Consider the following 23,596-nt stretch of genomic DNA (forward strand, 5'->3'; position numbering starts at 1 on the left):
ATTTCCATTGGCCTTTGTAGGGGGGGAAAAAAATATCCCCAATTTCAATCCTAAATGGACTAAATCTAATTCTAAGGTTTTCTTTTCCAAGTTCATTTTTTGAACATTCATTCTATCAAACTCTAATCATTTCAAATAGCTAGATGAGATCAGCCGTTTATCTTTTAAATCACAAGGGGTCACAAACCAAGCTGTTGCAACCGGTTGTCAAACACCTGGCACCATCCTAATGGATAGCTGCAAGTGAATAGACTAGAGGTGCCCAAAAATGAATTCTGAATTCCAAAATTGAAACATCACTTCATCCTCTTTTTAATTCTGTCATTCGATAGAATTATTCCATTGATCATTTTAATTATATTAATGCAGAAGATTAACACAAAATCTCTTTATTTCTAATTTCTCCCAAGAGTACCAACATATCTCAAGCTGATTTACAAAAATAATTTTACTATAAAGGGAATGTTTTGAACCTTAATGGATTACTAATTAATCCAAAACTTGCAGTGAACACAAAGCAGACCAAATGAAGCCAAAACATATTTACCATTTCCCAAGGCTCTGACATCAACATCTTCCCTTCCTGAAGATGAAAAATTTAAATCTACAGAGACAGATTAGAGCTTTGTAAACCAAGTTATAAATAACAATTATTAATCCATAGCACTAACATAATGGAGATATTAAAAAATAAATAAAATGAAAATTAAAAATTACATCACATATAAATACAAACATTAAACGAAAGCAAAATAACTAAGAAAACAAAATCTTACGATTGCCTTTGTCTCCTCATTCACAAGACTAAAATTCCTATTGAAATCAATGGGTCTTTGGATTCTTTCCTCAACGTAAAGTCCAATGCCAGAGCATGGTGGCAGACTCTGACCTCTCGATCTGCAAGTGCCAACACATCTGGGAGCAACTTCAGTCTGAATGCTTTAATGCCAGAAGTTTCATTTAGATCCAATAGTTTCTGCAACCTACTTGTTTGATACCTCAGCCAGCACATACATAAGAAAACTTAATCAAACTGGAAGCTTGCTGTTGAACTTTGATCAAAACATAAGGCAACCTTCCAAATGACCTATCGTTTGAATTGGTACAATCCTATAGCCATAGACTCCAGCAGAATTTCAGTTCCAAGCTTAAGTTTTAGCCTGTATTCAATTATGCAGGATATGATTTTAACCTTCCACACTGACAGTGTGTGTAAATGAGAACATTTTACCCATTTACCATAAATAGGGAGAGAAAAAAAAAATCAGATAGACTACTCTCTCACAAACTTGTAATTTAAAACAAAAATCAAATGTGATTGTGGTGCGGGTGCATGTATGTGGTCAATGTGTGCATCGTTTAAGCATTTCACTTATGCTTACTGTCCACTTTAAACATTTTCTTCAATGGCTCTCCTATCAGTTCTTCTACTGAGGACTCCATTTTTCTCTCTCCATCTATTATCCAAGGAGTCTGTGGCAAAGTTCTGGAAAACTTGTTATATCTGCCTGAAATTAAAAAAAAAACATGGACATACATCCACTAATCTCCAGCAATAATTCTCATTGGGAGATGGGAGAGGAATTAGTTTGATAAATTCCTGATCTGAAGTTCAGCATGACGAACGCTAACAATGGTATTTGGGTCAATGAAATATGAAAGTCAAAAGATAGATAAAGCTTTAAATAATTGTAAAGATTGTAAATAATCCTTCACAAGCCAGACACATATTGGGTGCAATATTGAGCAAATGGTTCACAGATGATCTGCAGTTAATTTTACGTGGATTTCAGATCGGTTATATGAAAGCGCAATTGTCTTCAAGTTATAATAGTGTTTTTAAATAGTATGACATAGATCTGCCTTTATTTTCCAAACAACAGAATACAAAGAGAAATGCAATTTTCTTGCTGCAGCACTAAGATTTCTATGGGAGTAACATAAATATTCTTCAAACTTGTTACGATAATTCATGCATATACTTGTGAAACAGTTTAATTGTTGACGTTGCTTATCGAACTGATGAATTGTCTGGTGCAAGTCACTTTTTAAAAAAATCATCACTTTATACGTTATATATGTACAATTTCATAAAGCAAAATGGATTACAAGAGTGGCTATTACTGAGCATTATGAAGCATACTTCTGATGTCTTCAATGTTTAAAAGTTCTTGATTTACACATGATAGAAGGGAGGGGATTAAATAAGTAATTGCTGCAATATCCTACCTGCCACATAGACTGAATTGTGAGTGCACTGAATTTCTTGAACAATACATGAGCCTTTAGGTACTTCAAGCTGATAAGGAAACTGCCTGTCAAAGATCAAACCCATGAATTGGAGATTTTAAATACATTAAATTCAGGCCAATATTTAATTACATCTACAGTTAAATTGCTTTATATTTCTAAGGCACTTTTTAAAAAGTATTTCAAACATCTTAGAAAGTAACCCAGGGTTTTTGCATCGATTGAAGTCAATATTGATTCTATGTACAGTAAAACAGTGAACAGATAAGTGAATTTTCCAATTGCTTGAGATAGCATGAAGCGTGACTGGTGAACCATTGGCGAGGTATGCCAATGGTAAATTTTCATATTTTCAACCTATTTTTCGGGTTGCTTTAGGCTACCAGTTGCTCGAATTCTGGATAATATGTTGCTTATTTAAACTGTAGCCTACTCCACCATTCATTGAGATCATGGCTGATCTGATGATAGGCTCATCGCCATCTGCCTTTTCCCCATTTCCCTTAATTCCCTTATTATGTAAAAATCTATTCAAACTTGTCTTAAATATAGTTTCTGAGGTTGCTTCCACTGCTTCAATGGGCCGTGAGTTCCACAGATTCACTATCCTTTGGGAAAAGCAGTTCCTCCTAATTTCCATCCTAAATCTACTACCTTGAATCTTGATGCTATGTCCCCAAGTTCTGGTCTCCCCACTAATGGGAAAAACTTACCTACCTCTATCTTATCTATGCCTTTCATAATTTTATGTTTCTATACAGTTCCAGACACCTCAATCCCTCTTCATAGGCCAACCACTTCATCCTTGGAATCAACTTGGTGAACCTCCTCTGCACTGCTCCAAAGCCAGTACATCTTTCTCAAGTAAGGAGTCCAGAACTGAATGCAGTACTCCAGATGAGATCTGACCAGTTGCAGCATAACCTCCCTGCTCTTAAAAATCAATCGCTCTAGCAATGAAGGCTAACATTCCATTTGCCTTCTTGATTGCCTGTTGCACTTGTAAATCAACCTTTTGTGATTCATGCACAAGCACTCCCTAAACCTTTCTGCACGGCAGCATGCTGAAATCGTTTGCTATTTAAATAATATTCTGATTTTCCATTTTTCCTTCTTAAGTGGATAACTTCATATTTGCCAACATTGTACTCTATCTGCCAGATCTTTGCCCACTCACTTAACCCATCTGCATCTCTCTGCTGACTCTTCGCATGTTCTGCACAATTTGCTTTTCCACTCAATTTAGTGTAATCAGAAAACTTAGATACACTACACTCTATCCACACTTCAAGATCATATACACACACACACACACACACACACACACACACACACACACACACACAGAGCGAGAGTGAGAGCTCAGCACAAACCCCTACAACACCCCACTCACCACCAATTGCTAACCAGAAAAACCCCTGTACCCCAACTCTCTGGTTTCTATTGGTTAACCAATACTTTATCCACGCTAATACAATTTCTTGCATCCTTTTATGTGGCATCTAATCGAACACCTTCTGGAAATTTAGGTAAACGAGGTCCACCTGCTCCCACCTATCTCCACGATTGTTATATCCACAAAGAACTCCAGGAAATTTGTCAAATGGGACCTGCCTTTGCTGAATCCATGCTGCCTCTGTCTGATGGATCTATTTGGCTCCAAATACCTTGCTATTTCTTCTTTAATGATAGCTTCAAGCATTTTCCCAACTGCAGGTGTGAAACTAACTGGCCTATAGTTCCCATCCTTTTGCCTGCATCCTTTTTTGAATAGAGGTGTGACATTCACCATCTTCCAATCCACCAGGACCTGCCCAGAGACCAGAGAATTTTGGAAAGTTATCACCAAAGCCTCGGCTATCGCCATTTCCAATATCAATTCCCCCTTTTCATCTTCCAAGGGACTAACCTTTACTTTACCACAATTTTGCACTTTATATAATAAAAACTTTTACTGACTATTTTCATATTTGGTGCTAATCTTTTCTCAGTCTACTTTCCCTCTGTTTTTTTTTTTAATTGCTTCTTAAAGTTTTCCCAATCTTCTAGTTTCCCACTGGTCCTTTTGACTTTGTAAGCACAGGCTTTTAGTTTGATGACTTCCTTGATTTCCTTAGTTATCTAAGGCTACCTGCCCCCACTCTTACTGTCCTTGCTTTTAACTGGAATATACTTTTGTTGAGTACCATGAAAAATCTCTTTGAAAGCCCCCCACTGTTCCTCAACTGTCCCTCCATATAGCCTGTGTTTTCAGTCTACTGTAGCCAACTCCTCCCTCATCCCTTATATTTTCCCTTGTTTAGACATAACACACTTGTTTTAGACTGAACTATTGTACCCTCCATTGATAAACTCAATCATACTGTGATCACTCTTTCCAAGACGATCCCCAACTTCAAGATCGTTAATTTAACCTGTCTCATTGCGCTGGAACAGATCCAAGATGGCATGTTCCTTTGTAGGTTCAGCAACATGCTGTTCAAGGAACCCATTACATATATATTATGTGAAGTCCTCCTGAAGGTTCCCTTGACCAACCTGATTCACCCAATCTATATGCATGTTAAAATCACCCATGATAACTGCTGTTCCATTCTTGCCTGCCTCTGATATTTCTTGGTTTATTGCCTGTGGCACTGTAATGTTATTTTGGGTAGCCTACAGACAACTCCCACTCGTTATTCTTTTTTCCCTTCACTATTCCTAATCTCTACTCAAATGGGCTCAACATTTTGCTTATTAGACCTTACACCATCTCTTACTATTCCCTGATCTCATCCTTAACTAAAAGAGCTACCCCACCACCTCCCTTACCTTCCTTCCTGCCTGCCTGTCCTCCCTTTTTACCCGATATCCTTGGATATTTAATTCCCAAACCACGTTTCAGTAATGGCCACTAAATCATACTCCTTTGCACGGAATATTGTCACAAGCTCAGATGAAGTGCCCTTATACCCATTGTGCTTTTAAAATATGGTCATCTTTCCCTCTTTGACACTTGGCTTTTATCCACCCTACTCTTCTCTCTTTTTTAATGTGCTTTTATTTTATTTATTCCTCTCCAATCTGTTGAACCCACCCCCTACTAGGTAGTTTAAAGCCCTGTCAATAAGGCCTAATTATGTGATTCACCAGGATCCATGTCCAATCACAATTCAGATGGAGCCCAAAGAACTTGGGAGTTCAAAGGCAATGGTTTTAGCTTCAACAAGGTTTGACTGGAAATTAAAACAAAACCAAGATTCTGACACCAACCTTAATCAACAGTCTCTTGGTCAGAATAGAAGACAGCCACCCTTGAAATTCTAATAATGTTATAACAATTCTTTATTTATTCTTTAATATTTTTTATTGAGTTTAAAATACAAAATTGACAATTACATAATAATTCATTTGTATATAAGTAAGCACACACACAAAACTCCAATGAGAAAAAGTAGATAAAACGTTAATAATTGCTTATAATACCGCAAAAACATTTAATAGAAATGATGTATGACACACATTAAATCAATTTGTTGAAATAACATGTATAAAAATAAAGGGGAAAAAAAGGAAAAAAATTCTAATAATGTTCTAACAATTTTTGCACCTGGTTCAAATCCTTAACCCATTCTATCGATTTCATATTAATTATTTATTTTATATTGATGACATATCTATATTCTCCAGATTTTTCATTTCTGCGAGTGTCTGGAATTTTCCTCAGAATATTTGTTCAAACTCAATGCATATCTCTATGATATTTTAACTCCAGATTTACTAAGAAACACAAAATCAATTTTCAACCTGCTACTCAACAAAATTCTCAAATACTTACTCGAGGAAATCATCATCTTTTATCTTTTCCAAAGCTTTCACCACTGCCATTCTAGTGAAAATGGACTAAAAAGAGAAATATCCGCTATAATTGGTTCTCAGAATGTTAACGTGTGCACAGGATGTGGCAAAATGAATAACCTTACGTTCACATTCAACGCAACATTGCTGACACGTCACATGACTTAGCAATCAAGATATTCACATTTACTCTAAATCCAGAGAAAAATCTTACAGGGATTTTCAGAAACCCCATTCTCAAGAGATTGCATCTCAAAAAAAAAATCCATTACAACCTCTCTTCCGGGATTGTTGCATAGGTAGCATAATTCACAAACAATAAAGATTTTAAACACAGACAAACACATCTATTTTCATTTTGAAGTTCCATAATTCTATCAACCAGTAATTAGGAAGAAAAGAATTTTGGCCTTTATTGCAAAAAAAATCAAGTATAAATGTGGAAAAGTCTTTTATAAGTGCATGGAGCTTTGGTGAGACTTTACCTTAAGGATTGCATGTACTTTTGGTCCTCATTTCTAATCATACATCCTTATTTTAGCTCTCATTACTTGCTCTGTCACAGTGTTGACACTATTACCTCTGTAGGGAATCAACTGACATATCAAACAAAAGGCTTTAAACCTTGGAAACACACAGAAAACTGCAGATGCTGGAACCTGAAGCCAAATACAATCTGCTGGTCAAGCAGCATCAGTGGGAGAAAAAGAATGGTCGGTGGTTTGAGGCAAAATTCTTCATCATGAAGATTTTTGTCTAGAAGCATCAGTCGTTCTTTGACAAGATGCTGCTTGACCCACTGTGTTCCTCCTGCAGATTGAGCGAGGCTTTGAATAACTTGATCTTTATTGCCACTCAGATACTTTAGCATGCAGGCATACAGCTAACTTCCAATCATTTTATTTTGATTGACTGTTCAAACGTATCATTTTTTTCCCCACAAGGCTCGTGGCTTGGACTTAAAAAATACTACCTGCACGAGGTGAATTGCTCTGGGCTCAAAGCCTTCTATGAACTCAGAGCTCCTTTTTCCCATGGCTGCTCTCAGAAGGTTTTCGTACCCTCTTTTTTCTAAATCTTCCTTCATTTATACAATATTTTAACCTTCATCTTCTTAATGTCTTCTTTGTTCTTACAGAGATTCATGACTTTAGTGACATAGAAACCATTCATTCAAACTCAGTTAAAGAGGGAGATGCAGTCCTTTCTCAGGACTGTGAGTTCCATGTTCAAGGTTAGAAACCCTGTTGTGTGCACACAAGCTCAGCTTTGTTGCTGTATTGGCAACGGTTCTTGGTTCTTAATTTTCCAGCCACTTCCTTCCAAGCAAAGGGGCCTCACAAATTATTTTGAGACACTTGACATCTTTCCTGTGCTCTCTGTATCTCTCACAATCGTCAGGACCCATTCAATAACTACACTACTTTTTCCTCTGTTTAAACTTCTATTTTCTAGCAAACAATTAAATTTGCACTGTCCACCATCATGTACTTTCAAAATTGTCTACTTTCTAATCTGGCATATTTTGTTCCTGTTTCTCTATATTTTATATATATTTTGGGAGGTAATAACTGACACCAAATTTAGTTTCTACAGTTAGCCTTAATACACGAAAATGGCAAGAAATATTACCTGCTTGTTTTTTGTTGGTCTGAAGCAGTCACGACACACTGTGGCCCTACATTAGGAATAACACAATTAAGAAAATTCCAACGTTATTTTAAAGTTTGTTTTTAAAATTTCCTCCAAAAGGCATAAAGTAGATGATCAAACCTCAAAAGCCAGAAAGCATAATCACCAACAAAGTTGTTAATGTTATACCTCTCTCCACGAGCATGACTTAACAGCCAATGCAGCACGAGACAAAAAGCCTGTGAGTAGGACTAATTATTGTTGCATAAAAATTACTGAAGGTGTAATTATTACTTGAACAGGAAACAAAACTTGTCCTCAATAATGATAAAGAACTATAATAACTTTAAATATATACTCCTGCACTTACTATACAGAACGCAGAAAAAAAATGTAGAATTTACTTACTGGGTTTTGATATTTTTGAGGAAAGGAGCCACATTGTTCCCAGTATTTCAAATATACGTGACTAGGATTTGGGCCCACCCAAGACGAGCACAAGAAATGAAGTGACCACGAAATGTGTCACCTGATAACCAGTATGGATGGCAGAAAAATCACCAACATCTAGCAGAGGAATGCAGGAAAGGACTGGGTAGTTCTGCAACACACTCATTTGGTGATGTCCTAAGGTATGGACTAGATTGACTATCAGGCTCCCTGCTGTTGATGTCCCTGAGTGCATGTTGATGGGACTCTGCAGAATAATAGCTCAGCATGGACTGGATGGGTCAAAGGGCCTGATTCTGTGCTGTAGTGTTCTATGGCTCTATAGTTGCTTCTGGGAAGTAGAGAGACTGTCATAAAGATAAACAGTAACAATAACATGCACATATTTCAAATTATATCATATTAAAAACCAAAATTATTTCATGATATAATGACCGAGATGGCACACATTAGCCATCTCAGGGTACTCAAGCTGATTATTCCTTCTCCATTGGAAATGGGAAGTTTCCCTGGAATCAGCATGTAAACTTCTTCATCATTTAATTTAACTATTCATGCTTTACTTAGATGTTCCAGCCTGGGAGAGATAAGAAATAATATTAAGATTACTGCTAGGTATATCTGACTGATTCCATAATGGAAATCTGACAATCAAGGAGGAAATAACTTTCGATAATTTATTTATAGGATATGAGAATCACTGGCATTCCGTGCCCATCTTAAATGTCCTGAAGATGATTGGTGTTGATGCACCTTCTTAAGTCACAATTATCCATCTGGTGTAGAAACCGCTGAAACTGTGAATCCTTTTTAAGTTCAGATGGCATGTGGCTCACAGGGGAACCTGCTGATGGTTCTGTTTTTAAGCACTACGGGTATAAGAAACAGGAAGATGAGCTGAAAGCAGAGTTTGAAATTGGGAGGCACAATATTACAGGTATAACAGAGATGTGGCTGAAGGAGGATCACAGCTGGGAACAAAACATCCAAGGATTCACATCCTATCAAAACAGAAGGCAGGTGAGTAGAGAGGGTAGGATGGCTCTGCTGGTATAAAATTAAATCAAATTCTCAGCAAGAAGAGATGTGGGATCAGAAGATGTCTAATCCTTGTGGAGAGAGTTGAGAAACTGCATGGGAAAAAAAATACCCTGATGGGAGTTACAATCAGGCCTCCAAATAGTAGGGTGCAAAGTTCAACAGGGTTTAGAGAGGCAAGGAAGGAAGGCAAAGTTATGGTGGTCATGGGACTTTGGTATGCAGGGAGATTAGGAAAATCATGTTGAAGGTAGATCTCATGAGAAGAACGTATACACGAACTCTGCAGATGCTGAAGGACATGAACAATACACAAAAGAGCTCGAGGACTGGAGTTACTCCAGCACTTTTGTGGATAACCCAAAAGAAGGAATTTGTGGAATGCCAATGAGACAGGTTATTTTTTATTTTTATTTTTTTAAAAAGATCAGTTTGTGGTAAAACTCATGGTAAATAAGGCAATTCTGGATTTGGTGCTGTGCAATGAACTGAATTTGATTTGGGAGATTAAGGTAAAGAAGCCCTTAGGATGCAGTGATGACAATGTGATAGAATTCACTCACCAGTTTAAGAAGGAGAAGCTATATCAGATATGTTGGTGTTACAGTTCAGTAATACATGAGAAAAGAATAAAACAAGAAAAACTGTAGATGCTAGGGTTCCAGTGCAATACACAAAAATGCTGGAGAGAATCTGCAGGTGGATGCTGCATGACCTGCTGAGTTTCTCCAGCACATTTTTGTATCACAGCATGAGAGAGGAGTGGACTTAAGGGGAATGCTATAGAGCAGGAATGGCAGGAGTTTCTGGGACTAATTCAGAGATTCAGGATTATTTCACCCTAAAGAAGCAGTACTCTAAGGGGAGGTGATGCAACCATGGATGACCAGGGAAGTCAACATCAGCATTAAAGCCAAAGAGAAGCCCTACAGTTTTGTAAAAATTAGTGTAAAGCCTGAGGACTGGATATCTTAAAAACCAACAGAAGACAACTAAAAAAGGAATATGAGGAGGAAAAAAAATAGGAAAACAAGCTAACCAATAACACAAAAGAAGACACCAGTGACATGCTAGAAGTTCAAGAGAGTAAGGGGACAGAAGTAAGTGTAGTCACTATACTAAGGAGAAGGTGCTTGGGAAGCTGAGTGATGATGCCCTAGTGTTTTGAGAGGCAGCTAATAAAATTGTGAATGCATTAGTAGTGACCTTTCAAGATTCACTAGTGTCGGGAATAGTTCCAGAAAACCAGAAAATTGCAAATGTCATTCCACTCCCTTCAAGAAGGAAGGAGTCAAATGACAGGAAATCCTGGGCTGGTTATTCTAACTTCAGTGGTTGGTAATACAGTATTCTGGAGTCCATTATTAAGGATGAGGTTTCAAGGTATTTAAAAATACATGATAAAATAGGCCAAAGTCAGCATGGTTTTCTTCAAGGGAGATCTTGATGGCAAATCTGTTGAGAATTCTTTGAGAAAGAAATCGGTAGATTAGACAAATAAGTGGACATTGTTTACTTGGATTTTCAGCAAGCCTTTGATGAGGTGGCACATATGATGCTGATAAACAAGGTAGGAGCCATGGTATTATGGGCAAGGTAATAACCTGGATAAATGATTAGTTGACTGGCAGAGGGCAAATTGTGGGAACAAAAGTGGGCTTTTTCTGGTTGGCTATCGATGACTAGTGGTGTTCTGCGGGGATGGGTGTTGGGCCCACTTCTTTTATATGTTATATGCAAGTGATTTAGATGATGGAATTCATAGCTCTGTGGCCAAATTTATGCATGATATAAAGAAAGATGGTGGGTGGTGTTGAGAAAGCAGGAAGACTGTAGTCGGACTATGACCGGTTGAGAGAATGGCAGAAGGGCATGGTCATGCACTTTGGTAGAAGGAATAAAGAAGCAGAGTATTTTTTAAATGGGAAGAGAATTCAGAGGTTGAAAAGGACTTGGAGTCCTAGTGCAGGATACTCTAAAGGTTGCAGGTTGAGTTGGTCGTAAGGAAGACAAATGCAATGTTATCATTCATTGCAAGAACAAGAATATAAAAGCAAGGATGTAATGCGGAGGTTTATAAGGCGTTGGTCAGTCCACATTTGGAGCATTGTGAACAGTTTTGGTGTCCCTATCTAAAAAAGGATGAGCTTCCATTAGAGAAGGACCAAAGGAAGTTCTAGGGATGAGAGTCTTAACATGAGGAGTATTTGGTGGCACTGGGTCTGTTCTTGCTAGAATTTAGAAGGATGAGATGGGGATTTCATTGAAACATTCCAAATATTTAAAGGTCCGAATAGAGTAGACGCGGAGAAGATGTTTCCTGTAGTGGGGAGTCTTGGATCAGAGGATGTCAAAGATTAAGGGGAAATGGCAGTAAATTTGGGTTGAAAGGAAAATTCCAAGAGCCATGATTTGAGTGGTGGAACAGACTTGATGGGCAAAGTGGTCTTATTCTGTTCCAGTGTCTTATTGTCTTGCTTCCTAACATTTTAGATGGCATCCATAATCACGTCTCCTATAGATGAGAGCAAATTGATATGATGGTCATTTTTACTGTTTCTTGCAGTTTTCCATATTGCTGAGTAGATATCATTAGTTTGATGATATCGTAATTGGATGGCATGAGCTTGTGGGCTGAAATGGCCTGTTACCTGCTGTATGTATAAAATTATTATTTTTTTAAATTAAAAATATCAGTGTTATGACTTTGTTGAAAGTGGGCCTAAGATTCTAGACAGAAATTCTTCAGTTCTATACCTTATATGTTGGCTGATCCCATAATATTTCTTGTATCCAGAGCACCCAGCCACTTCTGGCATCATGTGGAATGAACTGAACTACTGAAGAATGGTTCTCCTGAAAGTGAGGACCTTACGATGAAGCCATAATAAATCATCCATTCGACCCTTCTGGCTGAACACAAATGAAAATGCTTTTGCTACATCTCTGGCACTCACACTCCAGGCCATGCCATTATTTAGAGTGGGGGTTTTCTTGGAGCTGTCCCTCCTGTAAACTGCAAACTAAGCTGGTGCCAATTCTGAATTTATGCAATCAGAGGTCATTGGTTAAATTTAAATTCCATTTCATAGAATTATCATGCAAATGAAAATATATATTCACATAGACAGCAGTGAACATCACTATACCCTTTATGACATTGGTAAGAGATTTGTTTATGGTTTAATGTGACATTTTTGTCATTAAAAAATACATTCTTCTTGCCTAATTTTGCTTGTTCAATAACTTACTCAATGGTAAACAACGTATTTTCATTCTTTCCATCCCACTTTCAATCCCAAATTAATCTTGTGCTCTTTTCCATTTGAGTATGGAATTGTAGCCACTCACATCTTCCTTAAGACTACTTATCTCATTTCATACCTTTCTAATTAAAAGCACATCCTTCACAATATATTCTGTTTCAATATTTCCTTAAAACAAAATTTAAGAAACTTACACATCCAATAACAAAACCACAGCAGTAAATGTTGCAGGTCTTAACATGCACCTAAGAAACTTTATGCAAGAAGGTACAACCTACTCTACATATTATTTAAGTGTGAATTTTCTGCTGGGCTAATTATTTAAGTAAACAATAAAATACACACGTTGAATAACATTCAGGAAAAGTGACGAAAGGGCAACTTACAGAAAATGGCAATCCTCATCTGTTTCAGGATGAGCAAAGACCACACTCACTTCAAATAAGCTCTAGTTATTGAAAGAAACAGAATGTCCTTAGTGCATACAAGATAACCTTTAAAAAATTATGGTGTTGGAATGATAATGATCAACATTCCAACACCACAAGTATTAATCAAATATAAAATAAAGTATTTTAATTTAAAAATAGTACAACATTTTATTTACACTTACTTCCTTGAAAAACAAAGTAGCTCAAAGTGTTCTGTTATCGTAAATGAGATACTATTCCTCAGCAAATCAATCAAATTTCACATTACGATAGTTCAAATTCAACTCTTCTACTTTCGTAATATATTTAATTATATTTTCTAACATTCAAATTCTTATCTATTAAGCTCACAATGCTGGAAAAGAGGATAATTAAAATAATACCTTTACATCTACTGGAACGCCCAGTTCTTCAGAAAGCAGAGGGTGGGTTATTGATTTGTAAACTTCTTTAAGTTGTAAAATATCACTCTTGGTTAAAAAATTTGCTTCTTGTCTGTCAAACACACAGTATAATGTTGGAATCTCACATAAATCTTGTTAATTATATTGTTAATGTGGAAAAAGCATGAAATTACTAGAGTTGAGAGTTTGGAAAAATTAGATTACATGGTTTCTGCTGCTGTTAAGAACTGCAAATAGAAACTGTTGCAAATGCTTTAAGGAAAGATATTATAAAGAAAACATGCGATAATTAGCCAAGTTTTTCCTTGTTGTAAGACTATAACCAAAGGAAACAGCCAATTTAAACTTGGAAACATCAATATTTCAAATTATAGAGGCAATATATGACAAGGGTTGCATTACAATTAAAATACTCAAGAATTCTGAACATAATCCATAAATATAGTTATCCCAAGCCTCTTGATAATTGTTAACATCTTGCAAGTCTCAGAAATCACAATGAAAATCGTACTTAAATAATTAATCATTGTAATGAATATTCAGTGTCATCCAAAATGCAAGGTGATGCTTCTTTAGAGAGTGCATTTCCATAAATTCTTCTGACATCTTAAACTGTAGGTCATATTTGCAAGTGTTTGAATATTTTGATTTAACATTTCCAAGATAATTAAAAGGGAATTTAAAGTTGTAATCTCAAGAATCAAACAATGAACCAGGCAATTTTTGCTCTTGTTGCAATACCAGTTTATTTATGAGACAAAAGGCAAGACAAGAAAACATTTAAATGTTGAATAAAAATGGATATGCTATTTATTTTTCATCTTTTCTCTTTCATACCTTCTCAAAAAGAGGTGACAGACACTCACATAAAGCAGTTAAGAAGTGGACCTAAGGCAAGACCTATATGTTAGGAGTAGAATAAAGGAAAAAAAAATGTTCTTTGGAAAGGGAAGAAAAACAGTGAGCCAATATATAGGAAGATTTTATTGGCGTTTTGTTGCTTTGTTCAATTCTTAAGGAACCAATCCTGGCTGTCTTGAGAAGATCAAAGGCATTATTTGGTCTACAACAGAATTGTATAATATCTATAAAAAGGATTTTCACACTAACATTAGATTAGTTTTGGACTTAAAAGACCAACATTCTTACAAAAATTTGGATCCTTTACCCTGGTAGTAGATCGGAGTGTGAATCTGCAAAAAATACTGTAAGAGATTCATTGTATATATCATAAACAAAGAGTGTAAAAAGGAAAATTACTTTATTTGCTGCACATTTTCTCATTAATATTCTGACAGTTAGGTTTGCTATAACAGTTAGGAAAGCTTTACACCAGGTTGAAATTAAAACCTACAGATGCTGCAAATCAGAGATTAAAAAAACATCATAATCCTGAAATGCTGAGTCTGGTCCTCTCTCCACAGATGTTAACTGAACTTCTGAGTGTTTCCAGTAGTTTCTGTTTTTAAAATAGCTTGGCAGGATAGAAAACGTAGTAAATATTTGGAAGAGAAACACAGAATTGGAAATGGAAAACAGACAATTAGAAGGTTTAAATAAAAAAATTGACATGAAAAGTCTGACTGTGCAGAATGATACAAACATAAATACAATGAGAATAATGAATAAAGCAGATGAGTTAAGTATGCCGACAGACACAAAGTTTGATGTTTTGGCTAATTGTTCCAAGGCTTAAAGAGGGATATGACTGGGATCTTAAGCGTCTTAATTAATGGTTTTCAAACAAGATAAAGGGGGGGGGGGGGTTTAAAATGGAATGGGATGTCAATATTACTTAATGTATAAATCACAGGCATGAGAAAGATTAATATGTTTGAACCATCAAATGAGTTGAACTTAAGAACAAAAAAGGGGTTACTGTTGGGTAGGCATTAATTTCCATACGGTCCAAAGGAGATAAAAGGCCAAAATACCAATAAACTTCTTGCTGATATTTGCCGCAGATGTGGTTGGCTGAAGGGCCCATTTCTATGCTTTACAACTCCTAGTCTCTATGACTAGGAGAATGTCTTAATTTATTTCTAAAATATATTTCTTCCAGCTTTGTTAAGTTTTTGAACAGCACACCTTTCATAGTTCAACACAAAAAAAAGGTTTTCTAAATATGCCCCATTTCCAAAATAGACTGGAATAGCTAAGCAGAAACAGGGCAACTAATTAAAGATGTTAATCTTACATTTCTCAAGATCTGAATTGAGAAAAAAGGAATTCTCACCAAGATTGTACAAAATTTCAGTGAGATATCTTAGCAATGTACATAGTTTTGATGACTGGAAACTCAGCAGAACAAACCTGCCTTAAAATGTGACCTCACTAAATTAATTCTCAGGTTGAGAGATTTATCCCATGAAGAATGACCTGGTGAATGAATTACACTCAGAGGAGAAGAAAGAAGTGAACTAATTCAGATGTATAAGATCCTGAATGGGAATGACAGAGCCAGTGTGAAGTGGTTGTTTCTTTCAGAAGTAGAGTCTATAACTAAGAGCATAAAATTAAGATATAGAATCAGTTAGCTGGGTATAATCTGAAGTGGGGTTGCTTCAAGGTGTTAATTTTCAGGATTCTCTAACCAAAATGTTTGTAAATCTTTAGACCAAGAGCATATTCAAACCTGAGACGGATATATTCTGGACACTTAGAGGCCTCAGAGTATTTGAAAAACAAGTGATCCAGTATACCTGAGGTACAGATCCAGTTATGATCCAGGTTCAAATACCTATCCTTGCTTCAATTGTCAGACGAGGATCTTAATTTTAATTTCAAATTGTCACAATTAACAAAACATACTGGTTACTGAGAATTGCATGGCACCACTTGGTAATTCAATGTCAAATCAAATGTAATAAGAGTAAAATTTTATAACATTGTCATACACTCTTGGACAGGCATTTATTTTCTGCAACTACGAAAGAGGCAGTGTAGTCAATTGAAATATCCACCATATTACTCCACATAGGTGCTGGAATACCCATCTTTGAACTGATAATCTCATTTTATTACTAATTTCATTACTAAAGATAAGTAAGGAAATCATTAGGAGGCAAACAAAAATAATAAATTAGTTCAAAGGGAGGGATGTACGGCAAAATAGGGAACAATTATCACATCCAGAGACAGTTCACAGAGCAAAATGGTTTCATTCAAATTTAATTAAGGCAAAACTTGGATTAAACTTGCTGAATTAGATACAAGGATTAAAATATTATAAAATATTACACCATGAATGAAAAAAAAACAAAAAATGCTGGAAAAACTTGGGAGGCCAGCCAGCGCCTGTGGAAAGTGTAACAGTTAATATTTCAGATTGAAAACCATTCATCAGAATCCAATGATAATCATCAAAGTTAGACAAATTGTAAAGTCATCCAATCCCTGTGTATTTCTGTGAAAATTAGAAACTGTAGAGCTTTTGTATTTGGATGTGCATTGGAAGAGTCAAGAAATGCAGTGCTAAAAAAAATTCAGCAAACTATTGTTCATGACTTGATTCAATGAACATTTAATTCAAAGTCACAGTATCCAGCAGGTCATGCAGCATCGACAGAAAGCAATAGGGAAGTGTCACTTTTGGGCCAAAGCCCTTCTCGTATCTGAAGAAGGGCTCAGGCCTGAAATGTTGCTGACCTATTGCTTCCCATCAATGCTGTGTGACCTGCTGCGTTTCTGTAGAACTTTTGTGTACTGCATTAGTCCCAACATCTGCAGACATTTTGTTGACCTTTACCTTCACTCAAAGTTTCTTTCTTGTCAATTCTTCCTGGTTTGAGGTGATGGGAAAAGTGACAGGATCTGGTGCATACCCACATGTTATTTCAAACAAAACTTTATTTTTTTTCACTCACACAAGGATTATGCAGTGCCATTCTATTCCATGTGGTTAGTTAGAAGCAAATTTATACATGCAAATTGAGAAAATTTAGTCTTCTTAAAAATTCTATTGTTTTCTGGTGTTGTCAGTTGGAGATTAGAAATATGAGAAGATGTAAAGTAGGAGTATAGTATATAAAGTTCAAAAAATGGTGAGAAATTCAACTTTGCAAAGTTTGAAGTAGTTTTTAAACTTCAATTAATAGCCTTGTTGAAAATGAAAGCAGGTACAGTTACTGTGATTCGTTAATTGCAAAATAAGCAAAAGCAAAACTTCCCTGCAATGATTACTTACCCGGTTTCCTGTTTTACCAGCAACCAAGTGGCATGCTGTTAGGTATGTGACCACACCCAAGATAAAAAGGAAAAAAAAAGCATAAACAATTAAAATGAAGAAACATCTCCTGTCTTTTGTGATCAATTGTCTTAAGCATGTCATAAGAAATAATGCCAGTACAGGCCATTTGTCAAAGCACAGAACAAATTGAGGAAGTGAACACATTTGTTGAGCAGCAGTGTAAACCCCACAACTAGCTCTTACAAGAATTTTAGAAATCCCCTTTACATTCAACAGCCTTGGCCTTTTTTTTTTGGAATGTTTACAGTTCTCGATACCACTAACAAATTTGTGAAAGCTTTCTTCTATGAACGTGAAAAATTGCTGTTATCATAATTTTTTCTTCCCTCACAGAAGAATAATTTTAGTCAGCGTTTGGGACTGGAATACATTATTTTATCCAATCTGCACACTCACGGTCATCATTAAGAAACTTCAGGTCAGGTGCAAGATAACCAGTTTGCCAATCTTGCAACACGCAATCTCAAGCAACCGGCAAATTCATTTATCCAGCATCTATCAATTTCCATAGGTGCCAAATACCATGGGTTTTTGTGTATATTTCTTGTTGTAAATAAAGTTTATTTTGCGATGAAAAAGGAAATGTGGGATTTTAAACCTGTGCTGAATTTAGGATGGATTTATCCGCAAATGAAGAACAAAACTGAGATTCAAATCCTGCTGGAAGGAGCAAAAGTCCATCTGACTATTATGCTACTACATTTAATCAACATTGAAAGAGTCATGCCATCACACAATACTTCCACTGGAGGACAAGAAGAAAAAGGATAAGCATACATGATTGAATATATTAATCCCTATCACTTTTAAGCTCTTTAAAATTATTCCCAAAATCAAAACACATCATGCCAGCACTCCTTTGAAGGAATACAGATTCAGTCACGAGCTGATCCATTTTCCCATTTAGCCTGGCCCTCTCCACAATACCTTTGATGCACTAGCTAATAAAGAACTCATCAATCTCTGTGTTTAATACACCAACCAATTTTCCCCTGCAACCGCTGCAACCGTGTCTGCCTGTCCTCCATCGGACTTGTCAGCCACAATCGAGCCTGCAGCTGACGTGGACTTTTACCCCCTCCATAAATCTTCGTCCGCGAAGCCAAGCCAAAAAGATTTGTTCTCCACAATCGCCTTTGGCAATAAATTCCACATATTCACCACCTACTGGTTAAAGAAATTCCTCTGCTATTCTGTTCTAACTGGACACCTTTCAATCCTGAAGTTGTGTCCTCTTGTTCAAGACCAGTGGTTTTCAAACTTTTTCTTTCCACTCACATATCAATTAAGTAATCCCTATGCCATAGTGCTCAGTGATTAGTAAGGGATTGCTTAAAGTGGTATGTGAGTGGAAAGAAAAAATTTGAAAACCACTGTTTAAATTATACCTAATTGACTCATTATGTCCACAGTTTCAAAACTCCAAAGGAAATGGGCCAATGACAATTTTTCTCAAGCAAAATATTTCAGTAATAATTGGGTCTAGAGCAGTGGTTCTCAAATTTTTCCCCCCACTTCCATACCACCTTAAACTATCCCTTACTAATCACAGAGCACCGATGGCAATAGGGATTACTTAAAGTGGTTTGTGAGTGAAAAGAAAAAGTTTGAAAACCAGTTTTAGAATCTCCCACGTTTGGAAACGACCTTTCTACATCTACTCTGTCTTTGCCTTTCAACATTCAAAATGTTTCAATGAGGTCCCCCATCACCCACCTTGTTCTCTTAAATTCTACGAAGTACAAAACAAGAACGGTTAAATGTTCCTCATATAACCCTTTCATTCCCGGAATCAACCTTGTGAACCTCCTCTGAACCCTCTCTTGTCAGCATATCCTTTCTTAAACGAGGAGCCCAAAACTACTCACAGTTTGTGATGCCTCACCAGTGCCTTATAAAGTTCAATGTCACATCCCTACTCTTACATTCTATTCCTCACAAAATGAATGCCAGTACATTGCATTTCCTCTCTTCAGCACTGACTCAACCTGCAAGTTCATCTTCAAGAGAACTCCCAGGTCCCTTTGCATCTGGGAATTTTCAAATTTCTTGCCATTTAGAAACCAGTCTGCCCATTTATTTTTTTTAAATGATCAAAGTGCATGACATTGTATTTAATTTTCCACTTCTCTCTGCCTATTCTCCTAAGTCCTTCTGTAGCCTTCTCGACACTACCTGTCCCACTACCTACCTTCGTATCATCTGCTAACTTATCCATAAAGCCATTCATTGCAAAAAAAAAAGTGTCCCCAACACCGACCCCTGCGGAACAGCACTGGTGACCAGTAGCAAACCAGAATAGCATCACTTATTTCCCACACTCTCTTTCCTGCCAATCAGCCAATGCTATACGCACATTAGTATCTTTCTAGTAGTGTAGGCCCACCTCACTGTCAAAAGGCAAAGGAGGAAAAACCCAACACCCAACCCCAACCAACCAATTTTCCCTTGCAACCGCTGCAATCATGTCTGCCTGTCCCGCATCGGACTGGTCAGCCACAAACGAGCCTGCAGCTGACGTGGACTTTTTACCCCCTCCATAAATCTTCGTTCGCGAAGCCAAGCCAAAGAAAAGAAGAATTCCATGGGATTTCATCTTGTTAAGCAGTCTCATGTGCAGCACCTTGTCAAAGGCCTTCTGAAAATCCAAGTAAATGACATCCTCTGCATCTCCTTTATCTGGCCTGATTATCACTTCCTCAAAAGAATTTTAACAGGGTTGTAAAACAATATTTTGTCTCAAGGAAACCATGCTAGCTTTGGCCTATCTTGATATGTGCCTCCAAACGCTCCATAACCTCATCCTTGAGAATCGACTCAATCATCTACTCAGCTACAGATGTCAAGCTAACCAGTATATAATTTCCTTTCGACTGCTTCCCTCCCTTCTTCAATAGTGGGATGACATTTGTGATTTTCCAGACCTTCAAGCCCATGTCAGAATCTATTGATTCCTGAAAGATTATCAATGCCTCCACAATCTCTACAGCTACTTCTTTCAGAATCTGAGAGTGCAATCCATCTGATCTGGGACACTTATCTAACCTTAGACTATTCAGATTTCTGAGCATATTCTTCCTTGAAAAGTAACTGCATTCACTTCCCTTCCCTGATACCCTTGGACATCCAGCACACTGCTAATGTCTTCCACAGTAAAGACAGATGCAAAGCACTCACTTAGCTCTCCTGCTATCTCCTTCTCTCCCATTATTATTTCTCCAGCATCAGTTTCTAGCGGTCCTATATCTTCTCTCACCTTTCTCAATGTTGAACTATTGTTTGCTACTCTGCAGGAGAATGGTTAAGAGCTATTAATCCATGATCCTCAAATGAATGAAGTGCAACAGGATTCACCTGCTCTTGTGCATGAATTACATTAAGTTAGCAGGCATATGCAGCAAGTGGTTAGAAGGTGAATGGCATTTGGCCTTTTATTGCAAACAGAATTGTTTTTTGAAATAGGGACATATTGTCACCCTTGCATAAGATAAGGATGAACTAAAGTTGGAGGTAGTCCAAAGAGCTTCATTAAACGAATTCCAGGGATGAGCTAGGTCCTTTGATAGGCAACAAAGTAAGTTGGATCTGCATTCTCTGGACTTTAGAAGAATGAGGCATGAAATTATTCAAATACGCAGGGCAAGGCAGATGCTACAATGCTTCCACTAGTTCAAGAGTCTTAAACCAGCAGACATTGATGCAAGAAAAACATTGGAATTTTATTTTTGGAATTCTATAGAATATTGTATAGGTTTGATCAATTTTTTGGAAGATCAAAGAATTCACAACAATAAAAAGAGGAGACGTCGCCTGGAGCAAATCAGGTATCTGAATAGCCAGGGTATCAAAGGTTATGGGGAGAATACAGGGGAGTGGGGCTGAGTTGGAGACTGGATGAGGCCAAGATGGAAAGGTGGAGTGGGCTTAATGGGCCAAATGGCCTACTTCTGCTCCTATATCTTATGGTCTTATGATCATGATAAATGACAGTGCAGGAAGTTTTGTCCTTTTTCTACATCCTTGTGAAACCACCACGCACGTTCAAGTGGAACTCTTGAGCTCCATCATTACTTAAATTAGGTTAACATCAAAGTTATGCCAAGGGAACACACATAGTTGCACTGCTTTATAACAGCTTACAAACAAATAAAGAATACACTCACTTGTTTCTTCCAGCACACCATGAAATCAACTTTCTTTTATTCCACTAGATACAACAATGAATTCTTCAACTCCCCAAACACCACACAGCCGGACCCTTCTGACCTTCTTATTGGATCACAGCCACAAGAGTGATCCTGACATAATCACTCTCATACTCCTGCAACATACCTGTCCGCATTTATGGGACAAATGTGGAGATGTTAAGTACTTTCAAATTCCAGGGACTCCATATAACAGAAGACCCCTTCTATAATCAGTTCATTGAGGAAACGACGAAGGTGGCACACCAATGCCTCTGCTTTCTAACGAGGCAAAGGATATTTGTCACGTCACCAAATACTTCATCAAACTTCTACAGTTGCACTGCGGAAAGTATACTGACAGATTGCATTAGATTGAGGAATGCAGAAGGCTCCATAATGTAATAAACATAACCAAGTCCATCACAGGCTCTGACCTCCCACCCATTGAATGCATTCATCACCTTGGTCACAACCTCTTATTGCTGCTACTTTCAGGCAGAAAGTACAGAAAGCAGAAAAACTGCACCGTTAAGTTCAAGAACAGTTTCTTTCCAAATTATCAGGCTCTTGAACATCCCCTTATTAATCTAATCGTGGACTGCTCTGATATCACAAAAGGAATGTCTGCAATATCACTATCACTTTAATTTGCACTGGGATAACTGAATATTTTTATTTTTGTACTTATTGCCTACTTTTAATTCAATTGTAGTTGCTTTTCAGTTGTGTGGTTGTTTTCCCCCACAAAGTACCTATTCAGATGATGCAAGTAAAATCATTTGGTGCATATGTCGATTGTACAAAACATATGACAATAAACATTATCATATTACCAGAGAGTACTGCATGTCTCTTGTAAAATGGTGCAGAAACAAGTGACATGTTGCAAGTCTGTTTCTTCACCAGAAATACTGTGTGTTTTGAGGCAGAAGGGGGTGAGGGAAAAAAAGTTCCAAGTTGAACTAAAAAAATGTTTAATTGGAAAATGTATTCACGAAACAAAAACAAAGTGAAAAGAACACAACTTTAAATAAAACAATAACTTAATTAGGAAGTGCTTATATTGTTATTTCTGTTAATTCACCAAGAATCTCTCTTTGCCTACCTCTACTCATTTCCTGTCTGTTTCCTGCCACTCAACATCAATCAGCATCAGGTAGTAAATGAATACTGATTAAACCCAGTTCCATGTTACTACCACCTTTTGTGACTTGTTAAAAATTTAGGCTGTTTGTTCAAGATCCATTACTAGATGAGCAGAAATGCTTTTCAAAATTATATTCCAATGACTGAAGTTCTGGTCTTCAGTTCACGTAACAGCCAATATTCCCTTGTCTCTGACACATCACTTCTCCATGGGAAGTATCTGAAATAAACCAGACTTTCACAGCCTTGATGTGATCTTTGTCTTCAACACACGAGCCTTCCATTGTTCAACCTTTTACAAACTTACAGTCACTCAAAATACTGCTGTTGGTGGTTTTCTGACTCACAGCAGGTACTATTCACTCAGAATCGGTCATGATCACGTCACAAAATTTGTTCTACGGCAGCATCACAGCGCAAACATTGATATAAACCACCTTAGCAAAAAAAAATGAAAAAAATCAATGCATGAAAACATTGAAGTAAGGCAGCATCTGTGGTTCATTGTTCATTCTAACCCACTAGGCCTCTGTATGCTAGCCTACATTAAAAGATCCAGTAGCAAGAGGCCTTGCTTCTCATCAAATGCCAGAGCAGGCAAAATATCCTGTTTCACTTTCATGCACTAAACTTGATTGCCTTAATATACAACAGATCTGTAAATCTATCGAGGCTGCTGGTTATAAATAGAGACTGTGCAATT

The 23,596-nt window shown here is 37.0% G+C and overlaps 1 protein-coding gene across 9 annotated transcripts in view; it reads right to left on the bottom strand.

Moving 5' to 3' along the window:
• pus10 (pseudouridine synthase 10) overlaps positions 1 to 23,596 on the bottom strand; it is a 103,133-nt gene that overhangs the window by 13,856 nt on the left and 65,681 nt on the right. For 7 of the 9 annotated variants that reach the window (XM_069931533.1, XM_069931531.1, XM_069931536.1 and 4 more), the window contains 8 exons: positions 17,498 to 17,532; positions 13,291 to 13,402; positions 12,863 to 12,924; positions 7,723 to 7,768; positions 6,071 to 6,135; positions 2,230 to 2,315; positions 1,383 to 1,508; positions 548 to 604 (listed from right to left, as the gene is read on the bottom strand). In XM_069931533.1, coding sequence (XP_069787634.1) covers positions 548 to 604; positions 1,383 to 1,508; positions 2,230 to 2,315; positions 6,071 to 6,135; positions 7,723 to 7,768; positions 12,863 to 12,924; positions 13,291 to 13,402; positions 17,498 to 17,532 — 589 coding nt within the window. Of the gene's footprint in view, positions 1 to 547; positions 605 to 1,382; positions 1,509 to 2,229; positions 2,316 to 6,070; positions 6,136 to 7,722; positions 7,769 to 11,967; positions 12,287 to 12,862; positions 12,925 to 13,290; positions 13,403 to 14,460; positions 14,842 to 17,497; positions 17,533 to 23,596 lie in introns of those variants that run through there. The other 2 variants (XM_069931537.1, XM_069931539.1) reach the window with 2 other exon arrangements.

The sequence above is a fragment of the Narcine bancroftii genome, chromosome 4 (genome assembly GCF_036971445.1).
Source record: "Narcine bancroftii isolate sNarBan1 chromosome 4, sNarBan1.hap1, whole genome shotgun sequence".
Taxonomy (NCBI): Eukaryota; Metazoa; Chordata; class Chondrichthyes; order Torpediniformes; family Narcinidae; genus Narcine; species Narcine bancroftii.